This window comes from Equus asinus, chromosome 5, assembly GCF_041296235.1.
Source record: "Equus asinus isolate D_3611 breed Donkey chromosome 5, EquAss-T2T_v2, whole genome shotgun sequence".
Classification (NCBI taxonomy): domain Eukaryota; kingdom Metazoa; phylum Chordata; class Mammalia; order Perissodactyla; family Equidae; genus Equus; species Equus asinus.
This window is the reverse complement of record NC_091794.1, coordinates 26,480,775-26,508,170: the sequence shown is the minus strand read 5'-3', so window position 1 is coordinate 26,508,170 and position 27,396 is coordinate 26,480,775. Positions and strand designations below refer to the sequence as shown.

The window sequence follows — 27,396 nt, the reverse complement described above, 5'->3', positions numbered from 1 at the left end:
TGCTTCTCTGGGCCTCAGTTTCCCACATTGCCTGGAGGGAAGGGATTGAGAAGCTGTGGGACTCCTAGAGGTCCCCAGAGGACAGGCTAGGTAGGAGCATTGAATATGGCTTGAGCAGATCTAGGTTTTCAGGAGAGCAACTGGGAGCCCAGCATGGGGTGCTGAGGGAGGGGCAGGGCTTAGTCACGCTTTTTCTTCCCGCCTCCTCTGTGGCCACAGGTGACAGAGCTGGCGCCTCTGGGATCTTTGTTGGACCGGCTGCGCAAGCATCAGGGCCACTTCCTCCTGGGTACCTTGAGCCGCTATGCTGTGCAGGTGGCTGAGGGCATGGGCTACCTGGAGTCCAAGCGCTTTATTCACCGTGACCTGGCTGCCCGCAATCTGCTGTTGGCCACCCGTGACCTGGTCAAGATCGGGGACTTCGGGCTGATGCGAGCACTACCCCAGAATGACGACCACTACGTCATGCAGGAGCATCGCAAGGTGCCCTTTGCCTGGTGAGGGGCAGGTGCTGCCAGCTCACAGGGCCTGGACCCCACCCTGCCCCACCCTGTCCCCTGCACACCCAGACCTCAGAGCTTCCAGGGCCTTTATACTCACTACAGCCGTTGTCTGTTCTGGGCCTGGGCTGCCCTTCTTGTGTGCCCATCCATTCACTCATCCATCCAGGAATTCTTGAGGGCTCATGTGCCAGGTACTGGAATGCACCGGGATAGGTGCTGTGGGGACTCATAGAGGCTTCCTGGAGAATTCAACATTAAGCCCCTGAAATATCAGCAGAAGTTAACCAGGCAAATACTGGTTGGTGAGCACGTTCCAGGTACAGCTAGTGGCAGGCAGGGACAGACCACATTGGGCTTTGGAGACTGTCACCAGGGATGTTCACCTGCATGCTGGGGTGGTACCTGGCCCTGCCTGCTGTGTGAGCTTATCCTGTGCTGAGACCGTTGTGGTCCTCTGGTGTCTGAAGCACCCGAAGGAGTGTGGTCTCCCTGCTTTGGGGTGGGAGGAGTCAGTCTAGTTCTGCTTGCCAGAGGGCCCTTCTAATCCAGGATGGACAGTCACCCTAATTAATAACTGACTGACTTTACACCTGGGGTGACTGTCCCTCCTGGATTATGCCTGTTGTCCTGGAGTAATTAGTAGCACCCCCTTCCATACTCAAGCGTCCTGGTTCAGATGGTAAATTACAAGGTCACATTTTTTTATGCAGCCCCCTGCAAACAACTCAGTGAAGTGAGCAGATTATTGTTATTCCCATTTCACAAACAAGGAACACAAGGCTTAGAGATTTTGAGTGGCTTTCCCTAGGTCCCAACCCCTTTGTGTGGCAGGGCCAGTTCTCCAGTCTCATGAACGATCTTCTGATTCCCCACCTAGGGCAGAGTCCTCTTACTCTCTGCCTCAGCCCACCCTGGAACCCCCTTTGCTGGCTTCCCTGCAGTGGTGGTTCTCTTCCTCCCCCAAGAGGGAGTCCTGGACCGAGTGTGGGGATGTTTGGGTGAAGCCAGTGTGGCTGTTCCCACCCATTTTGGTTCTTCCCCAGGCCCTATCCAAATTTCCCACCCACACCTTCCTGCTGAAGTGACCCAAATCCTAGGCTCCTGCCCAAAATCTGGAAATTGTCATCCTCCCACCACAATTAGAAAGCAGCCTGAGACCTTATCCGCCTCCCACCTCCCGGAGCCTCTGACCTTCTTCCTTTCCCTGCTTCCCTCACCTGGGACCTTCACCGTCTCCCCATCCCAGGCTGCATGTGGGTAAGAGATCTGAGCAGAGATGATTTTCTCCAAGTTTGTGCCCCCCACAGTCAAGAAGTCCTGCCCTGTCCACGTCGTACTGTTTCCCCAGCTCCTGCTGTTGAGCCTGGCAGATGGGGCAACAGCACTCTTATTGAATGAGCATTTTACGTCCATTGGGGCTGATGTGAGTGGTTCCCTGAGATACCTTCTTCTGTCTGACCCTTGCCTTTGCCAGGTGTGCCCCCGAGAGCCTGAAGACACGTACCTTCTCCCATGCTAGTGACACCTGGATGTTTGGGGTCACATTGTGGGAGATGTTCACTTATGGCCAGGAGCCCTGGATTGGCCTCAATGGCAGTCAGGTGAGGGGGCTGGCGATGTGCTCCCCACAGGGTTGGGGGAGGGCAAGCATTGATTTGATCCTTCGCTTCCAACCTGGTCCCCTTGGAACTGGCTCTTGTCTGCTGGAGTCCCGTCCCCGATGCCCTGTGTCTGCATGACCTCTTGGATAGCTGAGCAAACAGAAGGGCCCCGAGTGATCAGGAGAGTGACAGACTGGGCTTTGCTCACATTCTTAGCCCTTGCTGCAGCCACCTGTCGGGAGGCCCTAGACCCACGGGGTAAGGGTCAGAGGCCCAGGGATTGGCCCCCTGACATAGGTAGACCTCTTCTTTGGGGTGCAGGCATGGTGGCCTGTAGCTCTAGTTGTTCCGTGAGCTGGAGGGAAGGTGAGAAGTGAAGAGCTGGGGCTCTGCTCGTCCTCAGCCTGCACCACCCCACCACCAGATCCTGCATAAGATTGACAAGGAAGGGGAACGCCTGCCCCGGCCCGAGGACTGCCCCCAGGACATCTACAACGTCATGGTCCAGTGCTGGGCTCACAAGCCAGAGGACAGACCCACCTTTGTGGCCCTGCGGGACTTCCTACTGGAGGTGGGGGCCTGTCTGCCCATGGTGGCTGGGATTGGTGGCCCAATCAGGGGTCGGTCCTGGGCAGGGCAATGACCTGTCTCTGCCCCCAGGCCCAGCCCACTGACATGCGGGCCCTTCAGGACTTTGAAGAACCAGACAAGCTGCATATCCAGATGAACGATGTCATCACCGTCATCGAGGGGAGGTAGGGAGCACGGGACTGCACCGGCATTGCCTTGAAGGTGCCCTGTGGGCAAGAGCTCTTCTGCCTCCAAAGTCCCCCAGCAACCCGCAGGCTGTGGTGGGCCTGAGCCATGCCACGGGAGAGGAGGACAGGCCTGTGTCCGCCCCTGGTATCCAGGTGCCGCCGCTCCCAGGGGATTTGGCTGCCATCACCACCCCCACCCCGCCACACCACCGCCTGTTCCCACTGGACTCTAGCCCTGGCTGTGTGGGTCAGGGCCAAACTGCCCTTGTGGTGTTAGGTGAGGCATAGGAAGTGGCTGAGCCTGGCCTCAAGGCCACAGCTGGGGACTCTGGAACTCCTAACATTCCTTCTCTAATCCTCCCCTCCCCTCCCCTCCCTGCCTCCTCCCAGGATAAAGACTCTGGACTGCCCACCTGGGTGCCTTTCAGTACCCAGAGCGGCCCCACCCTCTTCCTGGCAGCCTCTGCCCTCCCACTGAGCCCCACTACTCTCTCCCAGGGCTCCCCTCCATCTTCTGCTGTCCATCCACAGCCCCCCGCCCTGCTACTGCCCAGGCTCCTCTCGCAGGGCCTCTATTCCTGAACCCTTCCTCCTCCTCACACCTGGCAACATGGATCTCTGCCCACAGGCAGCATCTCCTGAGTCACTGTCTCCTACCCGTAGCCCCTGCGGTTCAAGCCGCCTACTGTGGAAGCCCCACCCACCCTCACCCCACCCTCTGTTATCTGATCCCCAGGGTGTCTGAGGAACTGGTTGGGGCAGGGCAGGCTTGAGATGCCTTTGGGGTAGGGGGTGAGCATGGAGGACCAGGAAGAGGAGTGAGGCAGAGGAAATTCCCTGCGTTCCCAGGTCCTCTGACTCAGAGCCAGACAGGGATGAGGGTAGCGGCTGCTTCCCACAGAGCCCTTTCTCCCTGGACTTCAGGTTTGGGAGTCTGGGGCCTTTGGTTAGACATTGTGCCTCATGGGGGTTGGTGAGAGGGGAGAGCCTCTGGGTCTGAGTCAGAGTGATGGAGTAGGCCCTGGAATCAGGCTGGTTGTGGAGGAACATGACCTGCACCCACTGTGGCCCCAGCATCTCTTCCCCAGCCAAGGGCTCCCCCTGCCTTTGGGCCCAGTATCTGGGACTAAGAATGACATACCAGCAAGTTGTGTTGGGGGAGGGGTATGGTTGGGGAGTCAGTGGTGGTGGACAGAAGCAGAAAGCTTCTAGAAGAAGAGAGGCCTGGGGGACAGGAAGGAATACAGTCTGTGGTTTGGAGCGGAGGGGCCAAGGCAGGGATGGCAGGCGTGGCATTCTGGGGAACAGTCTGGAAATAGGAAGACTAGGCTGAGGGCCCCTCTGGAGGTGCATGGCAGGACCTTATGCCAGAAGTCTGAGCCTGCCACCATTCCCACCTCCGGGAGCCAGAGGACCTTGGACCTGACGCCTGTAGTGCCATGTAGTCCCCAGGTCTTTACTTCCTCCATACCTTGCTCCCAGTGGGGGCCTGTGTGCCAGGGCCCCATGTTCCCCAGGGGGTGACTCAGGAGCTTCATGTGTTTTTGGGGTGTGTGTCTCTGGAGCTGGGTCACCACTGGAGGCGAGGCAGGCCTTAGGAGGGGTCAGGGGAGCCGCTCCTCCTGGGAGGCCACTGTGGGCGTGGCCTGCCCAGCCCTTCCGTCATAGGCTCCGGTTGGGCCCCAGCTGCTGGCTCTGCTGCTGCCTGCCAGTGTGGGCTCGCTGGGCTCCTCCTCCAGGGCCACCAGCCCGACTTGGACCACAGCGCCTGCACTTGGTTCCTGGAGCTGCTCAGGAGGTGGGAGGTGAGGGGCAGGAGGCCACGACAGCCGGTGAGGCTTTGGGAGTGGGGCTGTGTGTCGGTGGTACCACAGCTTGACCTCTGCCTCCTTGTTTTCTCGGTGTCTGAATATCTGTGTTTGTTTGGCTGGCTCTGTCTCCATGTCTTCGGGTGGATGGGCTCTCTGTTGTTGTGTGTCCCTGAGTCTGGGTTTGTAGATGTGGCTCTCTGTCTGTTTCTCCACCTGCTCTCAGCTTTCTCCATATCTGTGCTTTGCTGTCAGTCTCGGATCCCTGCTTGTGGATCTGTCTCCAGTATCTGTTTCCTAGTCCAGAGTCTGGGATTCCCCTAGCCCTTGGCTCTAATGTACTTTATAGGCTCAGTGCTTCTTGGGGGACCAGGCAGGGGACAGAGAGAGGACACCCAGATGCTCTGTCAGCCAAGCGTGTGAGGCTCCGTTTAGACCGAGGGACAGTGGTGGCTGCTCTTTTCCAGAGGGTCTTATTTGGAGGCTGGGATGCTGGCAGCACTTTCATGGTCTGTTTTTACAGAACTGGAGAAGGGGGACAGAGGTTTTGAAATCCATCTGCAGGTCCTTGGCCTGGCCTGGTGCCTGGAGCCTCTGCTTCCTGTGGTGGGTGGGGGAGGGGGAAGCAAGGGTCTGTATTGTCCCTTGAGGCCAGGGGCTGCCTGGGACACTCACAGAGAAGTGGGTGGCCTGGTGTTTTGAGCAGAAAGTTTAAGCAACCTTTGTCAGCCATTTCTGGACTCCCTTAGGCCAGGACTGGGACAAGGGCTGACATTTCCAGAGGGTGGTCCCTGATGGAGCATGGCAGCCTTAGGCAGTTCTTGGCCCAGGCCTTGGTTTCTCAGCGCTGCCTTACATCTTGCTTGTCCCAGGATGCTGACAGGCTGCCGCAGGAAATAGAGAGCTCATGCTGGAGGTGCTGGGCCCTTTGCTCACTTCCCTGGGGACCGTGTCTGTGTCTGTCTTTGCTGTGGTGAATACCAGATGGCCCGGCCCTCCTGTTGGCAGGGAGACTCTGGCCTGTTCTCCTGGGGGTGGGGAAAGAGAGGGTGTGGCCAGATCAGGCTGAGTGGGAAGGGGTCGCCTTGGTTCTCTCTGGCTGCTGGTACCTTGGCCCCTTTGAGCCCCAGAGGGGACTGCTGGGCAGTGCAGTGTAGCGTTGGCCATCTCAGAAGTTACATTGGAACCTTGTCAGGAGGATGCTGCTTCCGAGTGTGCTTGGGATGAGATTCCCAAGGCGGTCTCTTCCATACGCATAGTCTGCGCTCTGACTCCCCCTCCCCCAGGAGCAAAGACGTTTTTGAGAAGTGGCATCACTCCCAGCAGTCACTGGGGGCTCTTGCCTTAGCCATACCTCTAATAAGGGAGGTGGGCTTGGCGTCTCCTCTGCCTCTCAGAGAGGGGTCCAAAGGAGGCTTCTGTGTGAGGAGCGTGGCTGTGTTGGCAAAAGGAAAAGAGTGGAGGGAGTGACCTCCTGTCAGTCTGGCTTTGCTCAGGGTCCACAGAGGGAGGGTGTGGTCATGGGGTAGACCTGGCCTTGAACGTGAATCCCTTCTGCTCTGTGCTACATCTCTGCCTCGGCTGCGTTTCTCCCCCCGCCCCCATTAATGAGCACCTCTGGAGAGGTGTGGAGAGCAGAGTCCAACGTCCAGCCCTGGGCTTGGTGTCTGAGGCAGTTCCGCGGAGGGACACGCGGAACCCAGGTCACCAGTGGGTGTTGCGGGAGAGCAGCAGCGGGGTCCCCTGCTGCTAGGCCTTCCTCCCACCCTGCTCCAAGGGAGGGCCTTGACCTCAGCCAGCCCTGAGTGGGGGGCTCTTTCCTTGGAGTGGCCCTGCTATTTTTGGATGGTCTTTGTCCCTTCCTGGGTGTTGTCCTTTCTTCCTTCCTTTCCTGCCCGTCCCGCCCGAGGGCAGGGTGGTAATCACAGGGTTGCTGTGTCTGGTGGGCCGCTCAGTGGCCCTGTTTACAAGGAGGCTCGGCCCTTCCCCCTCCCCCACCCCACCTCTCGGCTCCCCAAGGACTGCTGTGTCGTGGGGTTCGACTTTTGGTCTCTGGAACAGGCTGTTTGGGGGTCTTGCTGCCCCAGTGGGAGGGTCCAGGTTCTCAGGCCTTGCAGCCTCCCCCAGCCCCTCTGGTCTGGCTGCTGTTTGGAGGAGACCTTTCTGTACGCTCCTGGCGGTGGACAGGTGACGTACAGGTGGGGGTTTGCAGTGAGGGCATGCAGCTTGGTGCCACATGTGTCCACCACAGCAGCACGAGGCTGTCGCCACCTCTGCCTGAGTTCAGATTCTGCCCACTTTGTCAGGCGTGAGTGATCCCAGTGGCGGATACAGGAGCCTCACAGCCTGTTGGCTCTTAGCATTCGAAGTGTCCAGGAGGGCACTCTGTTCTTTCTTGTCTGCCTAACCCCACCCCAGGTCCAGGCTTAGGCCTAGTCAACTAATTTTGTATCTGAGGTCAGTGCAAGGAGCTGGTGGTCCCACAGTCCAGCCACACTGGGAGGCTAGGCTCCCTTCTGGACCCCTTGTTTAAGACAAGAGTAGAGCTCCTCCCAATGAGGGAGATGGGGGCAAGGGCGAGGGTCCCACAGCCCTGCCAGGAGGTGGTGGAACGCACTGGAGACGTGTAAACTGGTGGCATGAAGGCGTAGATTGCTTCCAAACACGTGAAGGGCTGTGTGCAGGAGATGGGTCGTGGTTGGAGGGCCTGGCCCCAGCCCAGTGCTAAGGGCATGGTGCTCCCTTGGGCCCTGGCAGTTCAGATCTCCCAGAACTGGTTGAAGAATGAATTTGGGTGGTCAGAAGAAGACAGGGGCCCAGGCCTTGCCAGAGGGGAGGAGGGAGGGAAGGTGGTACTGTGAGAAGGGTGCTGGCTTACATACCAACAACTGGATTTGAATCCTGGGTCTGCTGCGATCTCTCTGGCCACTGTCGGCAAGTCACGTCACTTGTTTGAACCTGTTTCCTTATTTGTAAACTGTAGGAAAAGCTGTCTGACCCACGTAGGTAGCTTAGGGAAAAGGCTGTATGCAAACAGCCAGGCCCTGTCCTGGGGGAGAGGCAGATCCTGGGGGGCTGCTAAGAAGGAGGTGGGCTGATTGTGGCCACCGATCCTAGGACCTTAGCCCTTGTGTTCCCTTCTGCCAAGGTGGTCAGATATCTTGGCTAAAGAGAGCTTGGTATGAAAAGGGTCCCACTCCTTGGGGCCATCCCACCATGCCCTGGGTTTCACCATGTCATCTTTGTTGGGCAGGGCTGAGAATTACTGGTGGCGTGGGCAGAACACGCGGACACTGTGTGTGGGACCCTTCCCTCGCAATGTGGTGACCTCCGTGGCCGGCCTCTCAGCCCAGGACATCAGCCAGCCCTTGCAGAATAGCTTCATCCACACGGGGCATGGTGACAGCGACCCCCGCCACTGCTGGGGCTTCCCCGACAAGATTGACGAGTGAGTACGGGGCAGGACCCTGCCTTGGGCACCAGCCAGCAACCCCTAGGCTTCTGAGGTCCCTGTCACATCATGGGGCACAGTCTGTCATTGTCCAGCAGGTTTTCCCTGTTGGCAGAGCTTGGGTTAGGAGCTTCAAAGGATGGACCCACACTCCATTTGGTGGACAGGCCTCCAGGGGCCACAGCCTGGCACCCCGGCACACTGGCCCTAGGGAAATGGACTTGGGCATAGCCTTTGGAAGCGTTAGTAGGAAAGTTTCCCTTGTGACCCCAGCAATTGAGTGGCAGTTTCCCTTCTCCTGCTGGGAGTACCAGAGTCCTGGAGATGGGAGCTGCTGGGTCAGGCCCAGGGGCACAAGGGCAGAAAGAACTCACTGTGGGGACACTTCAGAGGGAATATTAGGCAGCAGCTCACTCTGTACCCGGGAGGGGAGTTCCGTCTCCTCTAAGTGAAAGGATGAGGTCAATGGAGAGGCCTCTGGGGAGGACACAGAGGAGAAGAATTAGTCACTTCCTGGGTGCCCCGCCCCAGGGAGCCACCTGGCAGCTCCTCAGCCCAGGCTGCCATGCCTCTCTGCTGGCCCCAGGGGGCTGCCATGCCTGGCTCTCTGCAGCCCTTTCTCCTCTGACTTCTCCTGATACAGCTTCCTGCCCTGAGAAGCATGATGGAGCAGGCCCTTGACCCCTGTGCCCCCACACACCAGAACACTAAGCTCTTGGAGGGTGGCCTGTGTCTCTCACTTACAAGGGCCAGGCGAGGGCCTGAGGGAATTGGGGCAGGAGAGCACAGACGACCCCCCCCAGAAGGAGGCCCAGCGCCCTCTGCCCTGCTCCTGGCGCCGTGGCCGGCCCAGCCCCATTCCTCTGGGCTTTAATCAGCCCTAGTGACTAAGTCCCAGATCCTGACAGTCGGCACAGGGTTTGAGAGTGAATTGAGAGCAGGACAGGTGGCCCTGCCCCTACCCCACCTCCTGGCAGTGGGGCAAAAGGATGCCTCCTCCCCATCCTGACCAGGGGAATGCAGCCCCGATGCCCCTGGACCTGGCAGGAGAGAACAGAGTGTCAGCAGGTGGCTGCCAGGTGTGGGTTGGGGGGCCGGGGGGTTGCAGAGGGCCAGCTCTGCCCTTGTAGGGTGTTCTTGGAGCCCCTGCAGTCCTGGGCTTTTCAGCCTGCAGTCAGGGATTCTTTCTTTGCCCTCTCTCCACGATACCCTTCCCTGGGGACAGCTTAGATCCGCAGAAGGGAGCTACTGGGAGTTGAAAGTCCTGTGCTCCAGACCCAAGTCTGCAGGGGTCTAGGACAAGATGGTCCCCTGGACACTCAGGTGTTTGTTTTCTGCCTGACCCCAGGGGACAGGCCTGGCATCTCCTGTAGGGGTTTCCTCGCTGCCACCGCTCCATATGCTCCCCCCACCCTCTGACCTGGTTCTCTCCCTACAGGCTGTATCTGGGAAACCCCATGGACCCTCCTGACCTGCTGAGTGTGGAACTGAGCGCCTCCCAACCTGCCCAGCATCTGGGAAGGGGAAAAAGTAAGAGCCCGACTCCCTGACATCCCCTGGCGCTTCAGCTTCCCTGGAAGGGGCATTGTCTCCTCAGGCCGCCCTGAGCCGGCTATTCTGGCTCTGGGATGGTTGGGCCAGGGCAGCAGGGGGACAGCTGTGTCCCTGGCTCTGGCTGGGCGTGGGGTGGAAGATGAGAGGCAGCTGTATCCGCCGAGGTGGGCATCCTCGGTCGGTTGCTCCTGCGTTGGCCTGCCCGCCTCAGCTTCCCTCCTCCCTCCTCCTTCCCGCCGTGCTCAGATCCTGGCTTTCCTCACTGCCCTCTAATCCTGTTCTCCTCTCCCGAGCCAAAACCACCCCACGGCCTTCATCTTGGCCAGGAGCCTCATCCATCTCCCGGATCCTGGGACTGTCGTTCCGGAACACGGTTTTCCCATCCTGCCGCCCCATTGCTTCCCATTGCTGTTGAATTTCTACGTCACTCGCCCCTATTCACGGCTCTCCTTCTCTCTCTCTCTCCCCACCCCCCCTCCCAACTCTGCCGTCTCGTCTGGCTCTGTCCTCCCTCCCTTGTCCTCTGTCTCTCTGCTTGGCCCTCCTCTGCTCTCCGCATGGCCTTTCTTGCAGGGGAGCCTCCACCTCGCCCACCTCAGCCTACCATCTTCACTCAGAGTAAGTGGGGCTGCGCTCGGTGCCTTGGCCCCCGCCCCCTCTCTCCTCTCATTCCTCCTCTCCTCCTGGAAGGTACAGGGCCCTGGCGGGCTGGCTGGCGGGAGGGGAGCAAAGATGTGCTGGGAGCTTTGGCTGCTGACCCGGCCCAGCATGCCTGCCTCGCCCCCCACCCCAAAGGCCTGGGCCTCTGGAACACATGTGTGGTCCTGGCGCCCACCTCTGCCTCTCTCTGCCATTGCGTGGCCCTGCCCCGCTCCCTTTGGGACCTGCAGAGGCTGTGTCTGGGCTTTCATGGCGGTGGGTCATGAGCTCTGTCCTCTCCAATGATGACTTCTGTTGCCCTTGATGCTAGGGGACGCCCCATAGCCCCCTGCCTGCACTAATGGTGTGCCGTGATGGGGTGGGGAGAGGGATTACTAACCAGGGCCCAGGAGCAGGGGATATGGGTCTTGTGTTGATGGAGGGAGCATCTGAGGCAGCCAGGTGTGGGGTGTTGCTTGTTCTAGCCGAGATGGAGGCAGGGGTCACCAGCCTGTGTAGAGGGCTGACAGCGTCCAGAGAACGTTTGGCCCTCCTGTGTGAATAGGGTCGGTGCGCATGGAGACGTTCAGCCGCTGAGGGCTGACCTCGGGGGAACTGGGAATGGGGAGTTGGTGGGGGATACGTGGCTTTCTTCCCCACAGCCCACCTTCCCTGTCCCAGTGCCTAACGCTGCCTCCCTGTCGGGGTCTCCCTTCCATTGCAGAACCAACCTACGACCCTGTGAGTGAGGACCAAGACCCCCTGTCCAGCGACTTCAAGAGGCTGGGCCTGCGGAAGCCAGGCCTGCCCCGTGGACTGTGGCTGGCGAAGCCCTCGGCCCGGGTGCCAGGTGCCAAGGCAGGCCACGGCAGCGGCGAGGTCGCACTCATTGACTTCGGCGAGGAGCCTGTGGTCCCAGCCCCACGACCCTCTGCACCCTCGCTGGCGCAGCTGGCAATGGATGCCTGCTCCTTGCTGGACAAGACCCCGCCCCAGAGCCCCACTCGGGCACTGCCCCGGCCTCTGCATCCCACGCCGGTGGTGGACTGGGATGCGCGCCCACTGCCCCCGCCTCCTGCCTACGACGATGTGGCCCAAGATGAGGATGACTTTGAGGTCTGCTCCATCAACAGCACCCTGGTGGATGCAGGGGTCTCTGCTGGGTCCAACCAGGGCGAGACCAATTACGCCTTTGTGCCCGAGCAGGCACGGCTCCTCCCTCCACTGGAGGACAACCTGTTCCTCCCACCCCAGGGTGGGAGCAAGCCACCTGACTCGGCTCAGACCGCAGAGATCTTCCAGGCACTGCAGCAGGAATGCATGCGGCAACTGCAGGTCCCAGCTGGCTCGCTGGGCCCCTCCCCCAGCCCGCCGGGTGACGACAAGCCCCAGGTGCCCCCCCGGGTGCCCATCCCCCCGAGGCCCACACGCCCACGTGGCGAGCTGTCTCCAGCCCCCTCAGGCGAGGAGGAGATGGGGCGATGGCCTGGACCTGCCTCCCCTCCCCGGGTACCTCCCCGGGAGCCCCTGTCCCCTCAAGGCTCGAGGACCCCCAGCCCCCTGGTGCCACCTGGTAGCTCCCCGCTGCCACCTCGGCTCTCAAGCTCACCTGGGAAGACCATGCCCACCACTCAAAGCTTCGCCTCGGACCCCAAGTACGCCACACCCCAGGTGATCCAGGCCCCTGGCCCACGGGCTGGTCCCTGCATCCTGCCCATCGTCCGTGATGGCAAGAAGGTCAGCAATACCCACTACTACCTGCTGCCTGAGCGCCCACCCTATCTGGAGCGCTACCAGCGCTTCCTGCGTGAGGCCCAGAGCCCTGAAGAGCCAGCCCCCCTGCCTGTGCCCCTGCTGCTGCCCCCACCCAGCACCCCAGCCCCTGCTGCCCCCACTGCTACTGTTCGACCGATGCCACAGGCTGCCCCAGACCCCAAGGCCAACTTCTCCACCAACAACAGCAACCCAGGGATCCGGCCACCAGCCCTGAGGGCCACCACTCGGCTGCCACAGAGGGGCTGCCCTGGGGACAGACCAGAGGCTGGACGGCCAGCAGATAAGATCCAGATGGTGAGTGCCAGGCATGGCTGCCAGTGAGGAGGGGCATGGGCCCGAGGGGCACAGAGGAACGGGCCCAAGTGGTGCTGACCGGTGGGTGGTGGGTGTGCCCAGCTGCAGGCCATGGTGCATGGGGTGACCACAGAGGAGTGCCAGGCGGCCCTGCAGAGCCACAGCTGGAACGTGCAGAGGGCTGCCCAGTATCTGAAGGTACCGCCACCTCCTGCCCACTCTGGCTTTCAGGGACCCTGAAGACTGGTTCTGCTGCTCTCCCCCGCCCTCACCCCCCACCTCTGGCTCTCCTCTGCCCCCATGTTGGTCCGGTGCCCCTCAGCCCCAGTGTGTCCCATGGTGCCACCCTCTGCTCCTCAGGTGGAGCAGCTCTTTGGGTTGGGTCTGCGGCCGCGAGGCGAGTGCCACAAAGTGCTGGAGATGTTCGACTGGAACCTGGAGCAGGCCGGCTGCCACCTCCTGGGCTCCTGTGGCCCTGCCCACCACAAGTGAGCAAGCCCCACCCTGCCACCTGCCTGTCCCTGGAGGGCTGTCCCGGGGCACACCACTCCAGGGGAAAGTCCAGCACCTCGAAGGCCACGCACAGCCAGGAGACACAGGGTTCCCCAGCCAGAGGGAGAGAAGGCAGCCCCGATCCCAGCACGCAGACAGTTCTGGGTGGAAACAGGTTCTCCTAAGCCTGTTTGTTTAGACTTTCTAGCACTTGGTTCCAATAGTGAGTAAGAAGGGAATTGGAGCCTCCCATTGCAGGGGGGGCTCACTTCCTGGGCCTCTCCCACAGCGCCCCTGAGCCCGCTCCAGGGGTTTAGGACCTGATTTAAACAACTACTTCTCATCTATTCATTTCATATTGCAGTTTAAAGTAACACAGAGTTTTTTTGTTTTGTTTTGTTTTTTCTAGTGAGGAAGATTGGTTCTGAGCTAACATCTGTTGCCAATCTTCCTGTTTTTTTTCCTCCACAAAGCCCCAGTACATAGTTGTATATCCTGGTTGTAAGTCATTCTAGTTCTTCTGTGTGGGATGCCGCCTCAGCATGGCCTGATGAGCTGTGCGTAGGTCCACACCCAGGATCCGAACCGGCAAACCCTGGGCTGCGGAAGCAGAACACGCAAACTAAGCCACTCAGCCACAGGGCCGGCCCCAACACAGAGCTTTAACACATTTTTAAAGGAACGTCTAGCGAAAAAAATCCCTTTCCTGTAAAAAATTTTCATATGTGTGTATATAACAAAATGTCTAGATATAATATAGTATAAGTATATATACATATGAAAGTTTTACCAAATCAGAAAGTAGTGAAATGGGTAAATCCCAGCATATCCCAGGAGAGGCGCTGGTGGGGTGTGGGTTTCAGAGTTGTGGGCTCTGGCATTGGACGTCCCGAGTTAGAGCCCAGCCTTCTGCTCATGGATTGCGTCAGCTCCGCCTGTGTGCTCACTTCTCGGTGTTCTTGTATATAAATGTGTGGGAGTGGGAGTGCCCACCGCACAGCAGTGGTCAGAATTGAGGAGGGCAGCGTCCGTCGTTCCACACAGCATGTGTCTGGCACACAGGACACCATCACTGAATGTTAGCCATTATCTCGGGCTTATTCTCACTAACTTGCATCCAAATAAACTTAGGCTTTACTGTCCCTGTCGCCCTCGGACGCTTTAATACACGGGACTGCTGTTCTCTTATTTTTAGTTTATTAAGGTAAAGAAAAAAGGCATCCCAAGATGCTATGTTTCAGAATTATTGCCTAGAACTACCAGTTTTCAGCTGATTTGCTTGGCACCGAGAGGTCCTCTTGTGCCCACCCGTGCTGAACATTCCGTACTCTGTTGACAGAGCGCCTTTCTGGTTGGTTCCCATCCTTAGGCGCTGAAACATCTGGAGAGCCGAGGATGTGCCCTGAAGGAATCACTTGAGCCTGTCCAGCTGACAAGGTTGGGGAGATGCTCTGCCCAGGCCGGGAGGACCTGCTGCCACCTGCTGCTCCCAGTGGCAGAATGAGGCCAAGGCAGCAGGAGGCTGGGAGCCCTGCCTTGCCAGTCCCTCCCTCACCCAGCGCTGTCCCTGCAACTTCAGTTCAGCCCTCGGTGCCCCCCAGCCAAGGTGCGGGAAGGGACCCCAAGAAGGCAGGCCTGAGGGTGGCCTCAGTAGGCCCTGCGGCTGACCTGCCTCTGGCTCCAGGCCCGGCAGGGCCTGTGGCTGGAGTGTGTCCCTAGGCCCTGCTGGTGGGGAAGCCAGGCTTGACCCTGGGCAGGGAGGATGTGTTGGCTACACAGAAAGGTGGACCAGCACCTGGCGGGCCCTTCCCAGGGCTGGGCCCTTCTCCATGGAGCCCCTGGTGGGCAGTTGGAGTGTCGGACAGAATGTGACTTAGGGCCTCGCCATGGACATGTTACAGGACTTGGCTGGTCTGAGAATCTTGTGCCTGGAAATAGCCTGAGGTGGCTCAGGAAGCAGAGCAAGGGTGCCAGATCGTCCTCTGGCAGGGACCAGGGCCCAAGGCCCCAGGGTTGGAAGGAGACCAAGGGGGCAGCTGCCCTGGAGGGACACCACTGCTTCCTCTCTGACCCAGCTCTTCCCCTGTGCTGTTCCGTGTTTTCCCACCAGCCTCTGTCGCCAAAGTTACTGCCCCAGCTATGGATACCTGCTTCTTCCAGAAAAATAAAGTTAATTTCTATTTTATGTTACTTACTTGTACCTGCCTCTTTCTTTGCCTCTTGGTCAGCAGCCAGAGGCCCGAGGGTTCCCCAAGTGCCTGCTGTCTACCCAGGTCTGCAGGCCTTATCGCACCACCTGTGGACAGAGGGAGGAAGGGCAGGCCTGGTTGACCCTGAAGGGTTTCACCCCTTGCAGGGCCGCCACCTGGTGTCGTCACTGACTCACCATCCTGTGTTTTTGCGATAGAGCTCCCTAAGGCGGGGTGCACTGCAGGAGAGACTACGTAGCTCAGCTGGAGCTAGGCCAGAAACTTCAGTAACAGCAAAGGCTGCAATATGTAGAAATATTTTAATTTTGTTTTTCTGAATAACTAATATTTCACGCAGTTCAAGATTCGAAAGGTACTAAAGAGTAAACAGTAGAGCCTCCCACCCCGGCGCCTGCCTCCTCCCCAGAGGCTGCCCTTGTCATCGGTTTCTTGTGTTTCCTGTGTTTTCACTTCGTATTTTGAGGGGCTCCGTGGCCACACTGAAAGAGCTCCCCGTTCTTGTGTAGGGTGGCGTGGCTGTATCCTAAGCTGTTTAACCTGGCCCCTTTTCGTGAAGGGGGACTTTGGTTGTTTCCAGTCCTTTGCAGTTACAACCATCGCTGCAGTAGATGGCGTCTGTAGCTTACTTTTCACTTGCGAGTCAGCCTGAAGGATGAGTTCCCAGAAGTGGCGCTCCCGCCTCGAAGAGTGTGTGCGGTCCTGATGGGTCTGTGCTGCACTGCTCTCCCAGGAGGACATGGTTGCAGTTGTCACACCCACCCGTGGATAATGGAGCCCTCTGAGCTCTGCCGTCTGATGGTGGAAGATGGGGTCTCTCTGGTTTGAATTTGCATTTCTCTAATGAATGAATAAGCATTATAAAAAATAAGTTGGGCCCTTTACGTTTCCATTTCTATGAACTATCCATTAATATCCTTGGGTTTCTTACTGGGTTTTAGGAAATTACTGGATCAAGGAAATTAGCCCTTTGGGCCGTTACCATCTTCTCATCTGAACTTTAGGAAAAGAGTAAATCATGAGAGAGTAAGCTGATGTCTTAGGTTTAGTAAAATCAAAACAAATGCCATTCAGGATGGGCCTCGGTCGCTCTCCGTTGTGTCTGTGGCTCCCGTTTAGTAAAACACGTTATCATAAAAGGGAAAAAGTTGGTATTAAGTGACCTTAGGGCTTTAGACCTGGATTCCATTCTTGGCTCTGTTTTATCTTGCAAGTTATTAGCCTTTCTGAGCCTGGAAACTGAGAGAGTAATTCTTGCTTTAGAGAATGGTGGTGAGGATTCAGTGAGGTCCCGTAGGTAAACATTGAGCCTAGTGCATGGGCCATGGTAAGTACCCAACAAACTGTAATCGTTACACATTTTACTTCTTCGTGTTCCTGCGTGTCTCTATGAGTCACTTGCTTTTGTTATACACTGACCACAACTTTTTGTGTACAACTGTCTTCTTTCCCGTTTTCCCTTAATTTTATATTTTTGGAGGCAATTTGTTCTTTTGCTACAAATCATTCCTATTTGGACGTGTTTGACTCCATTTTTAAAATGTTGTCTTTTGGTAAACGATGGCAGAGCTAATACATGTCAGGAAGATTTTTTTAGCAAGGGCGGACACCAAAGCATCTGGGGGCCCCACGGGGGGTCAGGAAACACGATGTGCTTTTCTTGCTGGACACAGTTCCTAAACCCTAGAGTCTCCTGCTGTTTTTCTCACTTCTAACCAGCCTGCCAGCTTTACCAGCCTCTGCTGGGTTTATTGAAAAGATCTTAAGTGAAGATGTTGAAAAAGCCGGCCCAGGCTTGTTTGCCAACAAGGAGAATCAATAAATCAGCGAGGACTCATTGGGTTCTTTCTGAGTCAGGCCCTGAAGAGGGGATACAAGCCAAATAGACAGTCTGTGCCGCAGGGACTGTGACGTTATAGCAAGATGGTGAGTGCTCTAAGGTCATTGGGTGCCAGGTAGCTTGGGAGCAGAGGAGGTGGCATTGTGCTGGCTTGCTGGGGAAGAATAGGCGTGTGTCAGGAAGGTGAGGGGCACGCAGGTATTGCGGGCAGAGGGAACTGGCTTGTCCTAAACTCTGACGTTTGGTGAGGCTGGAGCCCATCCTGTGGCTGTATTTTGAGGTTGGGTTGGAGGTGGCTTTCATGTGATCCTGGTGAGTGAGGCAGGCTGGCTCATGAAGCTGCTGGTGTGCAATGCTGAGTTCTCTTGACCCTGTAGACAAAGGGAGACAGCCGAGGAGAGAGAAGCAGAGAAGTGATGTGGTCGGTGGCTCCGTTCCACTGCAGCCACGAGTGGAGGAAGGATCTAGCAGATGTGTCTCGCTGCACACTGGAAACACGTGGTGTCCCTAAGTTGAAGCAAATTAATATTTACAGAAATGTGAACTTGGGGAATAGAGGGACCTCCAACTCCTGGAATCCTTGGCTAGAGCAGGGGTTCCTGAAGGCCAGTCCAGGGCCAGTGCTGGTCTCGGGTCAAGTTTTCACTGGTCTGAGGTGAAATGATAAGAATATGAACCACAAAACTGAGGTTTCTTTTTCTTTTTTTTGCTAAGGAAGATTTGCCCTGAGCTAACATCTGTTGCCAATCTTCCTCTTTTTGTATGTGAGCCACTGCCAACAGCCTGGCCACTGACAAGTGGTGTAGGTCTGCATCCTGGGACCCAAACCTGGGCCACCAAAGCAGAGCGTGCAAACTTAACCCTAGGCCACTGGGGCCAGCCCAACTGAGTTTTTCTTACAATGAAATGTATTCAAGTTCAAGGACTGTCTTTATTCTCAGATTTTGGTCTTCCTCCATGTTTGGTTTTGAAATGGCTATTCTTGTAGGGTGATGGTGGTGGTACTGGTAGGTGATAAACTTGTCCCCATGCCCTTATGTTGCAATGTGATGTCAGCATGCCCTCTCCAGCAATTATTATTTTCATGACACCTGAAATCTATCGTCAGAAACTCTGGGCAAAAAGTACTCTTGTGTTAGGCAGCACCACCTATTGGCAAGATGTGACATTGCAGTCTCTCAGGCTCAATTCCAGATGGAGAGAAGGCTAAGATTGTGTAAAGTCATTGCCCAATAAATCAAGTCTAAAAGTTGTATGGCTGAGTGGTTAAAGTTCCACACACTCCGCTTAGGCGGCCTGGGTTCATAGGTTCGGATCCTGGGTGTGGACTTACTCCACTGTCAGCCGTGCTGTGATGGCATCCCACATACAAAGTGGAGGAAGATTGGCACAGATGTTAGCTCAGGGCTAATCTTCCTTAAGCAAAAAAAAAAAAAAAAAAAGAATTGACACTGGATGTTAGCTAGGGGTAAATCTTCCTCAAAGACATACACAAAAAGCTGCTGGCCCAGGCCCATGGGTGCTTAAAGGGACGCATCCCAGGGAAGCTAGGAGAAGAGGGAACAGGTTCACCTACCATCTGGAGCCAGATGAGGGCCACTAGGACCTTATGCCAGGAAAAGGGAGTGGCGGGGGGGTCTCCGAAGGAGGCCACCCCTAAACCTAGGGAAAAAGCCCTGGGCTGCGTGGCAGGGCGCTGGGGGCTAGGGGAGAGCACGCGCTCACTCACCAGTGAAAAATCTTGGGATGACACAGGTGCCCTCCGGGAAGCCCCACCACCACTGTATTTTTTTTTAGTGTTTTTATGATTGTCATACATACTTGTTGAATTGGAACATTCATAAAAGCACAATGAGAAAATAAAAATTACCCAGAAAGCCACTTGAATTTTGATATATTTTATTCCAGTTTTTTCGCTGTGCACACCCAGGTTGTGTGTATTACAGTTTTATAAAAACGAGGTCATCCCTGTCATACTGTTTTGTAACCATTCTTTACTTATTATACCACTAGAAGTTCTCTATATCTTTAAATTCATCTTCTCAAAGGATAAACACTGCATAGTTTTCATTCTATAGAAATAGAGAAATTCTCTATTTAACATGTTATTTTGTTGACAGTTTTATTTTGTAGCAAATTATTTTAACAAATATTGCTAAATGGCTTTCCAGAAAGATTTATCTCCTTTTTAAAAACAGAGCATATATGTTGTTCAAGAGAGGAGTTATATTCTGGAGATACGTTTCAAGGTGTTGCTGAGTGACATGCTCAGTTGAGAAGGGTCTAGACAGTTGGAGGAAATGGGCCGTGAGTGGATTTGTTGGAGCTGGTGGTCGGATGTGAGGCTCATTGTTCTGTTCTACTTAAGACGATGCATGAACCTGTCCACAGTAAAGTTAAAATGTCCAGGTGGGGACATTCCCACTGGTCCAGCTGTCTTCTCTGAAGTTGTCCTTTTGGAGGTTTCTCATTTTGTTCCTGCTGATGCCACCAGGATGGCCCCCAGGGATGCCTGGCTTCCCCCTTTGGCTCTGGCACAAGGTGGACGGAATCCCCTTCTTTACTGGCCTTTGTGAGGTAGAGACAAGGTGGAGCTTTACAAACCACTGAACCAAATTCTGAGGGAAACATCTCCAGTCCTGTCATCACCAGCCTCGTCACAGGCCCCATCCCATGTATTCATCCTTCATCCTAAGGCCTTGCTGCTTAAAGGGTGGCGTGAAATCCAGCTGTGTCAGCATCACCTGGGAACCTGTTAGAAATGTAGAACCTGGACCCCATCCTGGACCTACTGAACTGGAATCTTCGTTCAGCCAAGATTCCCAGGGGATTTGTGGACATGATAAAGTGTAAAGCATTGAACTAAGGCTGCTCCACTCTAATCCCAAAGAACAGGTGGGCCTTGGGTGTCCCTGCCTGGCTCCAGGGAGCCCCTGGTCCTCTCTAAGCAGAGGCTCTGTTCCCTGCCCACTCTCCTGTCATCACCCATCCTAACTCACTCCCATTTTTTTTTTTTTGAGGATGATTAGCCCTGAGCTAACATCTGCTGCTAATCCTCCTCTTTTTGCTGAGGAAGACTGGCCCTGAGCTCACATCCATGCCCATTTTCCTCTACTTTATATGTGGGACGCCTGCCACAGCATGGCTTGATATGTGGTGCATAGGTCCACACCTGGGATCCGAACTGGCAAACCCAGAGCTGCCAAAGCAGAACATGCAAACTTAACGTGAACTTAACCACTCTGCCACTGGGCTGGCCCCTCCTTCCCTTTTTTTTTTTTCTTTTTATGAGGAAGATTGTCCCTAAGCTAACATCTGTGCTAATCGTCCTCTATTTTGTATGTGGGATGCTGCCACAGCAGGGCTTGATGAGCGGTGTATAGGTCTATGCCCAGGATCGGAATCTGTGAACCCCAGGCTGCTGAAGTGGAGCCCGTGAACTTTTAACCACTATGCCACTGGGCTGGCTGCAACAATTAATTCTTTTTTTTTTTTTTTTAAAGATTGGCACCTGAGCTAACATCTGTTGCCAATCTTTTTTCTTCTTCTTCTCCCCAAAGCCCCCCAGTACACAGTTGTATATTCCAGTTGTAGGTCCCTCTGGCTCTGCCGGGTGGGATACCACCTCGGCATGGCCCGATGAGCGGTGCTAGGTCCACGCCCAGGATCCCAACCAGCAAAACCCTGGGCCGTCAAAGCAGAGCTCATGAACCCAACCACTCGGCCATGGGGCCGGCCCCAACAATTAATTTTTAAATATATACTAGGAATTTAATTGCAACCGTGTTTATAACAGTAAACAGTTGGAAATCATCAAAATGTTCAGTACTAGAGAATTGGTTAGAAATAGTTTATTTCATTCACGGAATTGAAACAGCACAGCAAATCAAATCATCCTTAAGTGTTCAATTAAAATTCAATTAATATTAAAATTGATTCTTTCTGGGATGGGATTATGGCTATTTTTTAACTTCTGTATTCTGTTACATTGCAAAATGGCTTCTTCCTATTATACTTTTTTACATTTTTTTTATGGTGGTGAAATATACATTAACTTTTTTTAGTAGCAGCCATCCTAATGGATGTGAGGTGATATCTCATTGTGATTTTGATTTGCATTTCCCTAATGATTAGTGATGCTGAGCATCTTTACATGTACTTGTTGGCCTTTTGTCTGTCTTCTTTGGAGAAGTGTCCGGTAATCCCTTCGCCCATTTTTTAATTGGGTGGTTTGGTTTTTTGTTGTCCTAACTGCCCTTTTGCCAGACCCTGTGACCTGGAGCCTCATCACTCGCCGTCTGGTTTCCCTGGACTTAGGAATCCTGCTCTCTGCCTTTCTCTTCTCTCCAAGCATGTGACATATGGGCCCAGCTCTCCCTCCACCCACCCCAGCACCTTCTGTCCTGGCTTTTCCTTGTTTCTGGGTATTTAAGCCTGTTCTTGGAGGAGCAGCACCTTGAATTGCTTCTCATCATCCCCATCTAGGCTGGCTTTACACCTGTCTGGGGACGGTTTGCAGTCCTGCTGGTGGCAGCCAGCCCTTGTGAAACACTGCCTTCTTCAGGGTCTTCCCAGTCCCTCCAGCCCAGCCTGCCCCTCCCGCGGGCCCATGTCCCGCTTCTCGGTTCATTCCGCAGTTGTCCTGTCTAGCTGTCAGCTGCCCTCTGGAACCATTACAAGCCTCTTATGGGCTCACGGTGAATGAGGGGAGATGGCCACACACACAATTTTTATATAACGCGGGGCCAAGAGCTCTGACTGGCCAGGCAGGGACCAGGAGCCCTGGCAGCACAATCGAAGAAGTGGATGGACCTTGAAGCATGAAAAGTTGCCAGGCGAAGGAGAGGGAAGTGAGAAGGAGCAGCCTGAGCAAAGATCTGGACTCACAGAGGCACTCGTGTGGCAGGCCATGGTGGCTGGATGGGGTGCAGGGAGGCTGGGGAGCGGCCCCAGGGAAAAAGTTGGCCAGGTGGCCTCGGGATGGTTTTGTCTCCGTGATTAGGTTTCAAGTTCTGGAGAGCCGACCTGTCCTTACTCCCCCTTATGTGCTCCAGGAAAGTGTGCTGACTGGATTTCCCCTTTGCTTCCAGTATTTTCCAGATCAGCGTTTTGATTTTATTCCGCTTGCTCCCTCCCTGTTGTAGCCAAGTGGCTACTGCTGGGTACTCACTATACCTTAATTGCATTAACACGAGACGTGCTGTCTATGATGGCAGATGCCTGGCTCCCCAGTCCCTTCCTCCCCTACCAGGACCAGAGAGGCACTCAGGGCAGTGAGCATCCCGCCTGTGTCCGGGGGCAGGCCTCTGGAGGGACTCCACCTGGAGGGAGGGCCCCCAGGTCTTGGCCTGCCAGCTGCCGGCCTCTCTCTTACTTTCTTCCCCCTCAGAACCTTGGGTCGATCATCCCGTGGAGGGAAGGGAGTGCTGGTCAGAGAGGGATGGCTGCAGTGCAGAATATCAGCGTCAGGCCTATGTTTTGGAGAAGTGGTTTGTCTGCCAAGAGTTCTGGGGTGAAGAGTACTCTGTCACGTCTGATCGCCACACTCCGTTAAACCACAGCCCGAGCCACAGGGGAGCGGGCTAACAGCTCCCTCCAACGTGCACTTATTTATCTTTGTTTCCATTACATGGTTCCTGTTTGGAATCATTCTTCTTTTTAACTCCTTTATTTCTCTACTAGGCGTTTTACAACTTCAAGTACTAAATATTTCTGAATAGGTCGTCCATTTATCCACCCATCCATCCACTCATGTATTCAACACCAAATATTTCCCGCGTGCCTATTGTGCACCAGGCACGGTACTTGGAGCTAGAGGCGCGTTCATGAGCAAAACAGAAGTGGGTTAACAGGACGGAGGCTCCTTAAAGTCACACAAGCTATTGTTCCAGTTATTGTCCCCCCACCAAAAAGAAGACTGGCCTTTTTTTTTTTTCTTGAATAAAGCATTTTCCTTCTTTGCCAAAAAACATACTCATTGTATAATTTCTGGAACATAGAAGAATAGAATCTTTAGCTCATTTGTAGCCTGACACTGGAGTACAACCACTGTTGAACATCTTGGTGTTTCTGTCCTGTTTTTTGTTTTTTTTACTGTGTTCACTTCATCATAAATTCATAAACAGAGTCTGTTGAATACATGTGCTGAAATATTCTTAATCATTCCTCCTTGGTTGGGTATAGGAGTAGTTCCCCTTTTTGTTTTTTCTTTAGTTCTTATTGCCAAAGTTAATTGTGCTAAATCTATTACTATTTAATCAACTCCAATCGGGGCTTAGCATTTAATCTGGCGTATTCCTTGAGGAAAATAATAATTACCCATCATACTATTTTAACAAAATATTTATTAAGTACATCTACACATAAGTACCTTTTTTCTTAAACTGTACACATTTTGGTAAAAATGAAATGCTTAATGAAGCGTCTAAAAACCTTATTGTACTTAATTCTAGTTAAATACAGAAGGTCCAGGAAAGCAGGTAGTGCTGCCGCGGGTTGTGTGACCTTTGCTAAGTCCCTGTCCTTCTCTGGGCCTGAGTTTCCCAGGTCATAAAGGAGGGGCAGGAAGAGGGTCCTTCCCACCTCGCCAGCTCTGATATTCTGCGTTCTTTCCCAGGGAGGAGAGGCTGATGCTTCAACTCTCGTTACAGCTTCCGTCTGCGCTCCTCGCCCTCGTCTCTCACGTCTTCCCCGGCTAAAGCCCCAGGTTATAGGCAGAAGCCCTGGTTTGAGACCACGCTCTGCTACTCACATCCAGCCTCATTCCTGTCTTTTAATCTCTCCGGAACATCAATTTCTTCATCTTGAAATGAGGGTGAGCAATTGTGAGAAAGTCTTGTGTCAGGGCTGCCAGCTGTAAGATCGGGTGACCTGTCAAATTTGCCTCTCCCCCACAGCCCGAGTTGGAGGCGAGTCCTCAGTTTACCAGACCTCCTCGTGTGCCTCCTGCTGTATGCGGAGCATTATGAAGACAGAGAGAGAGAAACCACCATTCCCTTTCTGCAGGGGGTTTACACATGGGAGGGGGCTGGGTGCTTACAGACGGGGGGTGTTAAGCAAATGCATCATGGCAGCTGGAAGGCGACCACAGCCAGGCATGAGCGGGGAGCTAGTGTGGCTGGGCTAGAAAGGGCTGGGCAGATTTACACATACGTAGGCCTCAGTGGCAGCAGCAGCAAGGGCTCCTGGACCGAAGCCCCTTGGTTTGGTGCTGGCCTTAGTGCCCCGACCTTACCCTTCCAAACCTAAGGAACCCTAGGGGCTACCTGTGGAGCTTCATGTCCTGTGGCCCATTCTGGTATTGTGCCCATCCAGTGAATTTTTCATTTTGGTTATTGTATTTTTCAGTTCTAAAGTTTCCATTTGGTCCTTTTTAGTATTTCTCTGCTGAGATTCTCTTTCTATTCACTTCAAGTGTGTTTGTTGTTACTTCTTGGAGCCTGGTTATAATGGCTGCTTTAAAGCCTCTCTCTGAGAATTCCAACATCTGCATCTTCTTGGGGTTGGTGTCTGTTGTCTTTTTCCTCATGTTAGGTTTTTCCGGTTTGCTGGAAACTGGGATGGGAGAGAAAGGACAAAACAACATTTAAAAATGTAGATTCTCTTAACCCACTTTAACCCATAGGAGCCCCATTTTCTGCTCCTTTAACCAGAAATAGAGAGCTTCTTTTGAAGCTCTTTCTGTCTGTGTCCAGACCACAGTTCTAGTTTTCAGCTCTCTGAGTCCAGGCTAGGAGATGCCCCGGGCGAGGGGTGGGGGAGGAGGAGAGGGAAAACTCACTTGTTGGTTTGATGTTACTTCAGGTTCTGGCTTCTTCCCCAATCCACTGCCACCATTTACTTTTCAGAGTCTCAAAAAGGAATCCTCAGACTAGAATCAGGATGTGCCCCCAGGTTAGTACTCCTGAGGGTGTTCATGTAGAAGAAAGCCACAGGCCGGCCAAGAATTTACCCTGGCCTAGAAAGCTTATACTGACCCTGTCGATTAACACTCCCCTGACATTTCCAGTCCTACCCACCCAAAAACCCCACTCAGAGGCTAACACTATCTTTATTGAGCACACGCTAAGCAGTCGGCACTTTCACACACCTCATCTCATTGTGTTATTTACAATAACCCCACAAATTAGATTTTATTGGTCTTATTTTACAGACAAAGAAACCGAGGCTGAGAGAGTTTAGTGACTTTCTCAAAGCCGTGGAAAGAGGTGGCCCTGGAACCCAAGTTCAGATCTGGGTGACTCCAGCACCCATATAGCCGCCTGCAGTATAAACACCAAGCGTGGCTGCCAAACTGGATTCTGGGAACCGAGCCATGAAGAGAGTCAGAGGACTGCCAAAGAGACCACGTGACTTCTCGGAATCTCTCCTGGTGCCCAGAGCTCACCTGAGGGGATGAGCTCGTGCATTCCGGCCACCCTGGGCCATCCCCTAAGAGAGTCCTACCGCCACCCTCTGCCTCCACTGAGCAGGGTGACCGTCCTTCCCAGTTTCTCTGGCACATTCCCGTTTATGCCCATTGCTCCTGTGTGTTGCTAATAGCACTCTCAAAAACGTCCCTACCACTGGGGGGTGCTCAGCCATGCCTCTGGCTGCACGCTCAGCCTTGTTCTCAGAAAGGACAGGCACTAGCTCCTCCAATTAAACCTCCACATGGACCAGAAGATGTTTCCTGAATCTTCCCTCAGCCGCTTCTTCTCCAGCCTGGAGAATCCGCAGAGGGCTTCTGACAGGCTGCGTGCTGCTGTGGACAGGGCACGAGCCTTGGAACCCAGACCTGGGTTCTCTACTTGCCACCTCTGGCAAACCATTTAGTCCATTTGAGCCTTAGTTTCGTCATCCGTAAAATGGGCATAATAAAACATACTTTAAGGTGGTTGTAAGGATTCAATGAGATAAAGAATGTGAAGCACTAGGCACGAACAGCAGTTTCTCCTTTGCAGGCTGGAGGAGCTGGAGGAGCTGGAGGATGGGGATGCAGAGAGAGAGCTGGGCTGGAGGAGCTGGAGGATGGAGATGCAGAGAGAGAGCTGGGCCGGAGGAGCTGGAGGATGGAGATGCAGAGAGAGAGCTGGGCTGGAGGAGCTGGAGGATGGGGATGCAGAGAGACAGCTGGGCGGGGGACTCGCTGCTGTGGTGGAACGCAAATCAGTGGACAGCGATGTTGCTGAAACACGTGTTCCTTGAACAAATGCTAAGGTCTTAAAATGCAGCCACGATTGTAATGGCTACTAATAGCTGTTCAGTTGCAACTCTGCCGAGAAAAGAACCCAGAAAGATTATTCATCCTGAAGTTAGCAGTGCCTGGCTGTGGGTGGTGAAATTGTGGGTGATCTTCAGTTTTTCTCAATATTTCTTTTTAATTTTTCAACTTTCCGAGTCATGTGTATGTGTGTGCGTGATTTTACACTCAGAGGAAATCAAACATTATAGAAATAGACCCATTGTAATAACTGTGGTTACTAGTGGGTATTTTGGGCTGATGGGTCCTGATTCCCAGAAGGTTCATCAAGGAGCCTGGCTAGAAACCCAGGCTTCTAGATTCCCAGTGAGAAAAATGCAGAAAAGTGTGCACACGTCCATTTGCACAGAAAATGACAGCTCTGTTCCTCCATCTGGGCCCTTAGCTGGCTCTCCTTGGGCCCCTCTGGCTGGGACTGAGCCTTGAGGACCCAGACTCCAGACAGAAGCGAGGTTTGCCCCCCGGGGGGGTGGGGGCAGCGAAAGCAAAGGAGGACAAGGTTGCTGTGGACGGACCATGGGGGCCACGTGCTTGCGACCTGCCCCTTCTCTCCTTGACTAGCCCCAGTCTCTGCACATCTCTCCCAGACATGAGTCACTGGGGGCCTGGGTATAGAATGACACGGTGGAGGGGCAGCTGCAGAGGGAAAGAGGCCCCGGTGGGGTTCAGGCACTTCATAAGAATTTAATGAATAAATGAATGAGTGAATGAATGAAATAAAGGATGCGTCTGCTGTGACGGCATCAGGGCTGAACTTCTTCCCCGGCCCAGTCCTTCACTGCCCACTGCTCACGGGGGTTTCCCAGAGCACACCCCAGTTCCCCGCCTGCATGGAACTCTCCCTCTGAGTCTGTTTTCTGGGGAACTTGACCTAAGACAATGCCCTAACTGTCATACAAAGGAAGAATACAAGAAGGGTAATTTATAATAGCACATGTGCTCTGCACGTCACTGCTCGGGCGTGACTGCAGTACGACCTGGCAGCACTGGCCTCTCCTGGGGGCATGTGAGAAATGCAGATCTCAGGGCCTACATCAGACCTGCTGGAATCCAAATCTGCACCTCAGCAAGGTCCCCAGGAGACGTGCGCACAGAGAGCGTGAGAAGCACCTCATTAGGTGACATCGCGTGAGTCTGATGCGTGGTTACGAATGTGGACTGACACATGGGTATCTCGCGGCCACTCAAACACCACAAGTGGCAATACCGTCAGTGATGAGATTTTTCAGACT

General features: G+C 54.4%; 1 protein-coding gene across 39 annotated transcripts in view; it reads left to right on the top strand.

Annotated features, from left to right (window-relative positions):
* Nucleotides 1-15,066, top strand: part of TNK2 (tyrosine kinase non receptor 2) — a 39,491-nt gene extending 24,425 nt beyond the window's left edge. For 5 of the 39 annotated variants that reach the window (XM_070509082.1, XM_070509059.1, XM_070509068.1 and 2 more), the window contains 10 exons: nt 220-497; nt 1,978-2,104; nt 2,529-2,675; nt 2,765-2,859; nt 7,924-8,118; nt 9,560-9,651; nt 11,039-12,384; nt 12,487-12,582; nt 12,745-12,872; nt 14,246-15,066. In XM_070509082.1, the coding sequence (XP_070365183.1) occupies nt 220-497; nt 1,978-2,104; nt 2,529-2,675; nt 2,765-2,859; nt 7,924-8,118; nt 9,560-9,651; nt 11,039-12,384; nt 12,487-12,582; nt 12,745-12,872; nt 14,246-14,252 (2,511 nt within the window). In that variant the 3' untranslated portion in view covers nt 14,253-15,066. Of the gene's footprint in view, nt 1-219; nt 498-1,977; nt 2,105-2,528; nt 2,676-2,764; nt 2,860-7,923; nt 8,119-9,559; nt 9,652-10,248; nt 10,366-11,038; nt 12,385-12,486; nt 12,583-12,744; nt 12,877-14,245 lie in introns of those variants that run through there. The other 34 variants (XM_070509066.1, XM_070509080.1, XM_070509075.1 and 31 more) reach the window with 17 other exon arrangements.
* Nucleotides 15,067-27,396: the final 12,330 nt, after the last annotated feature.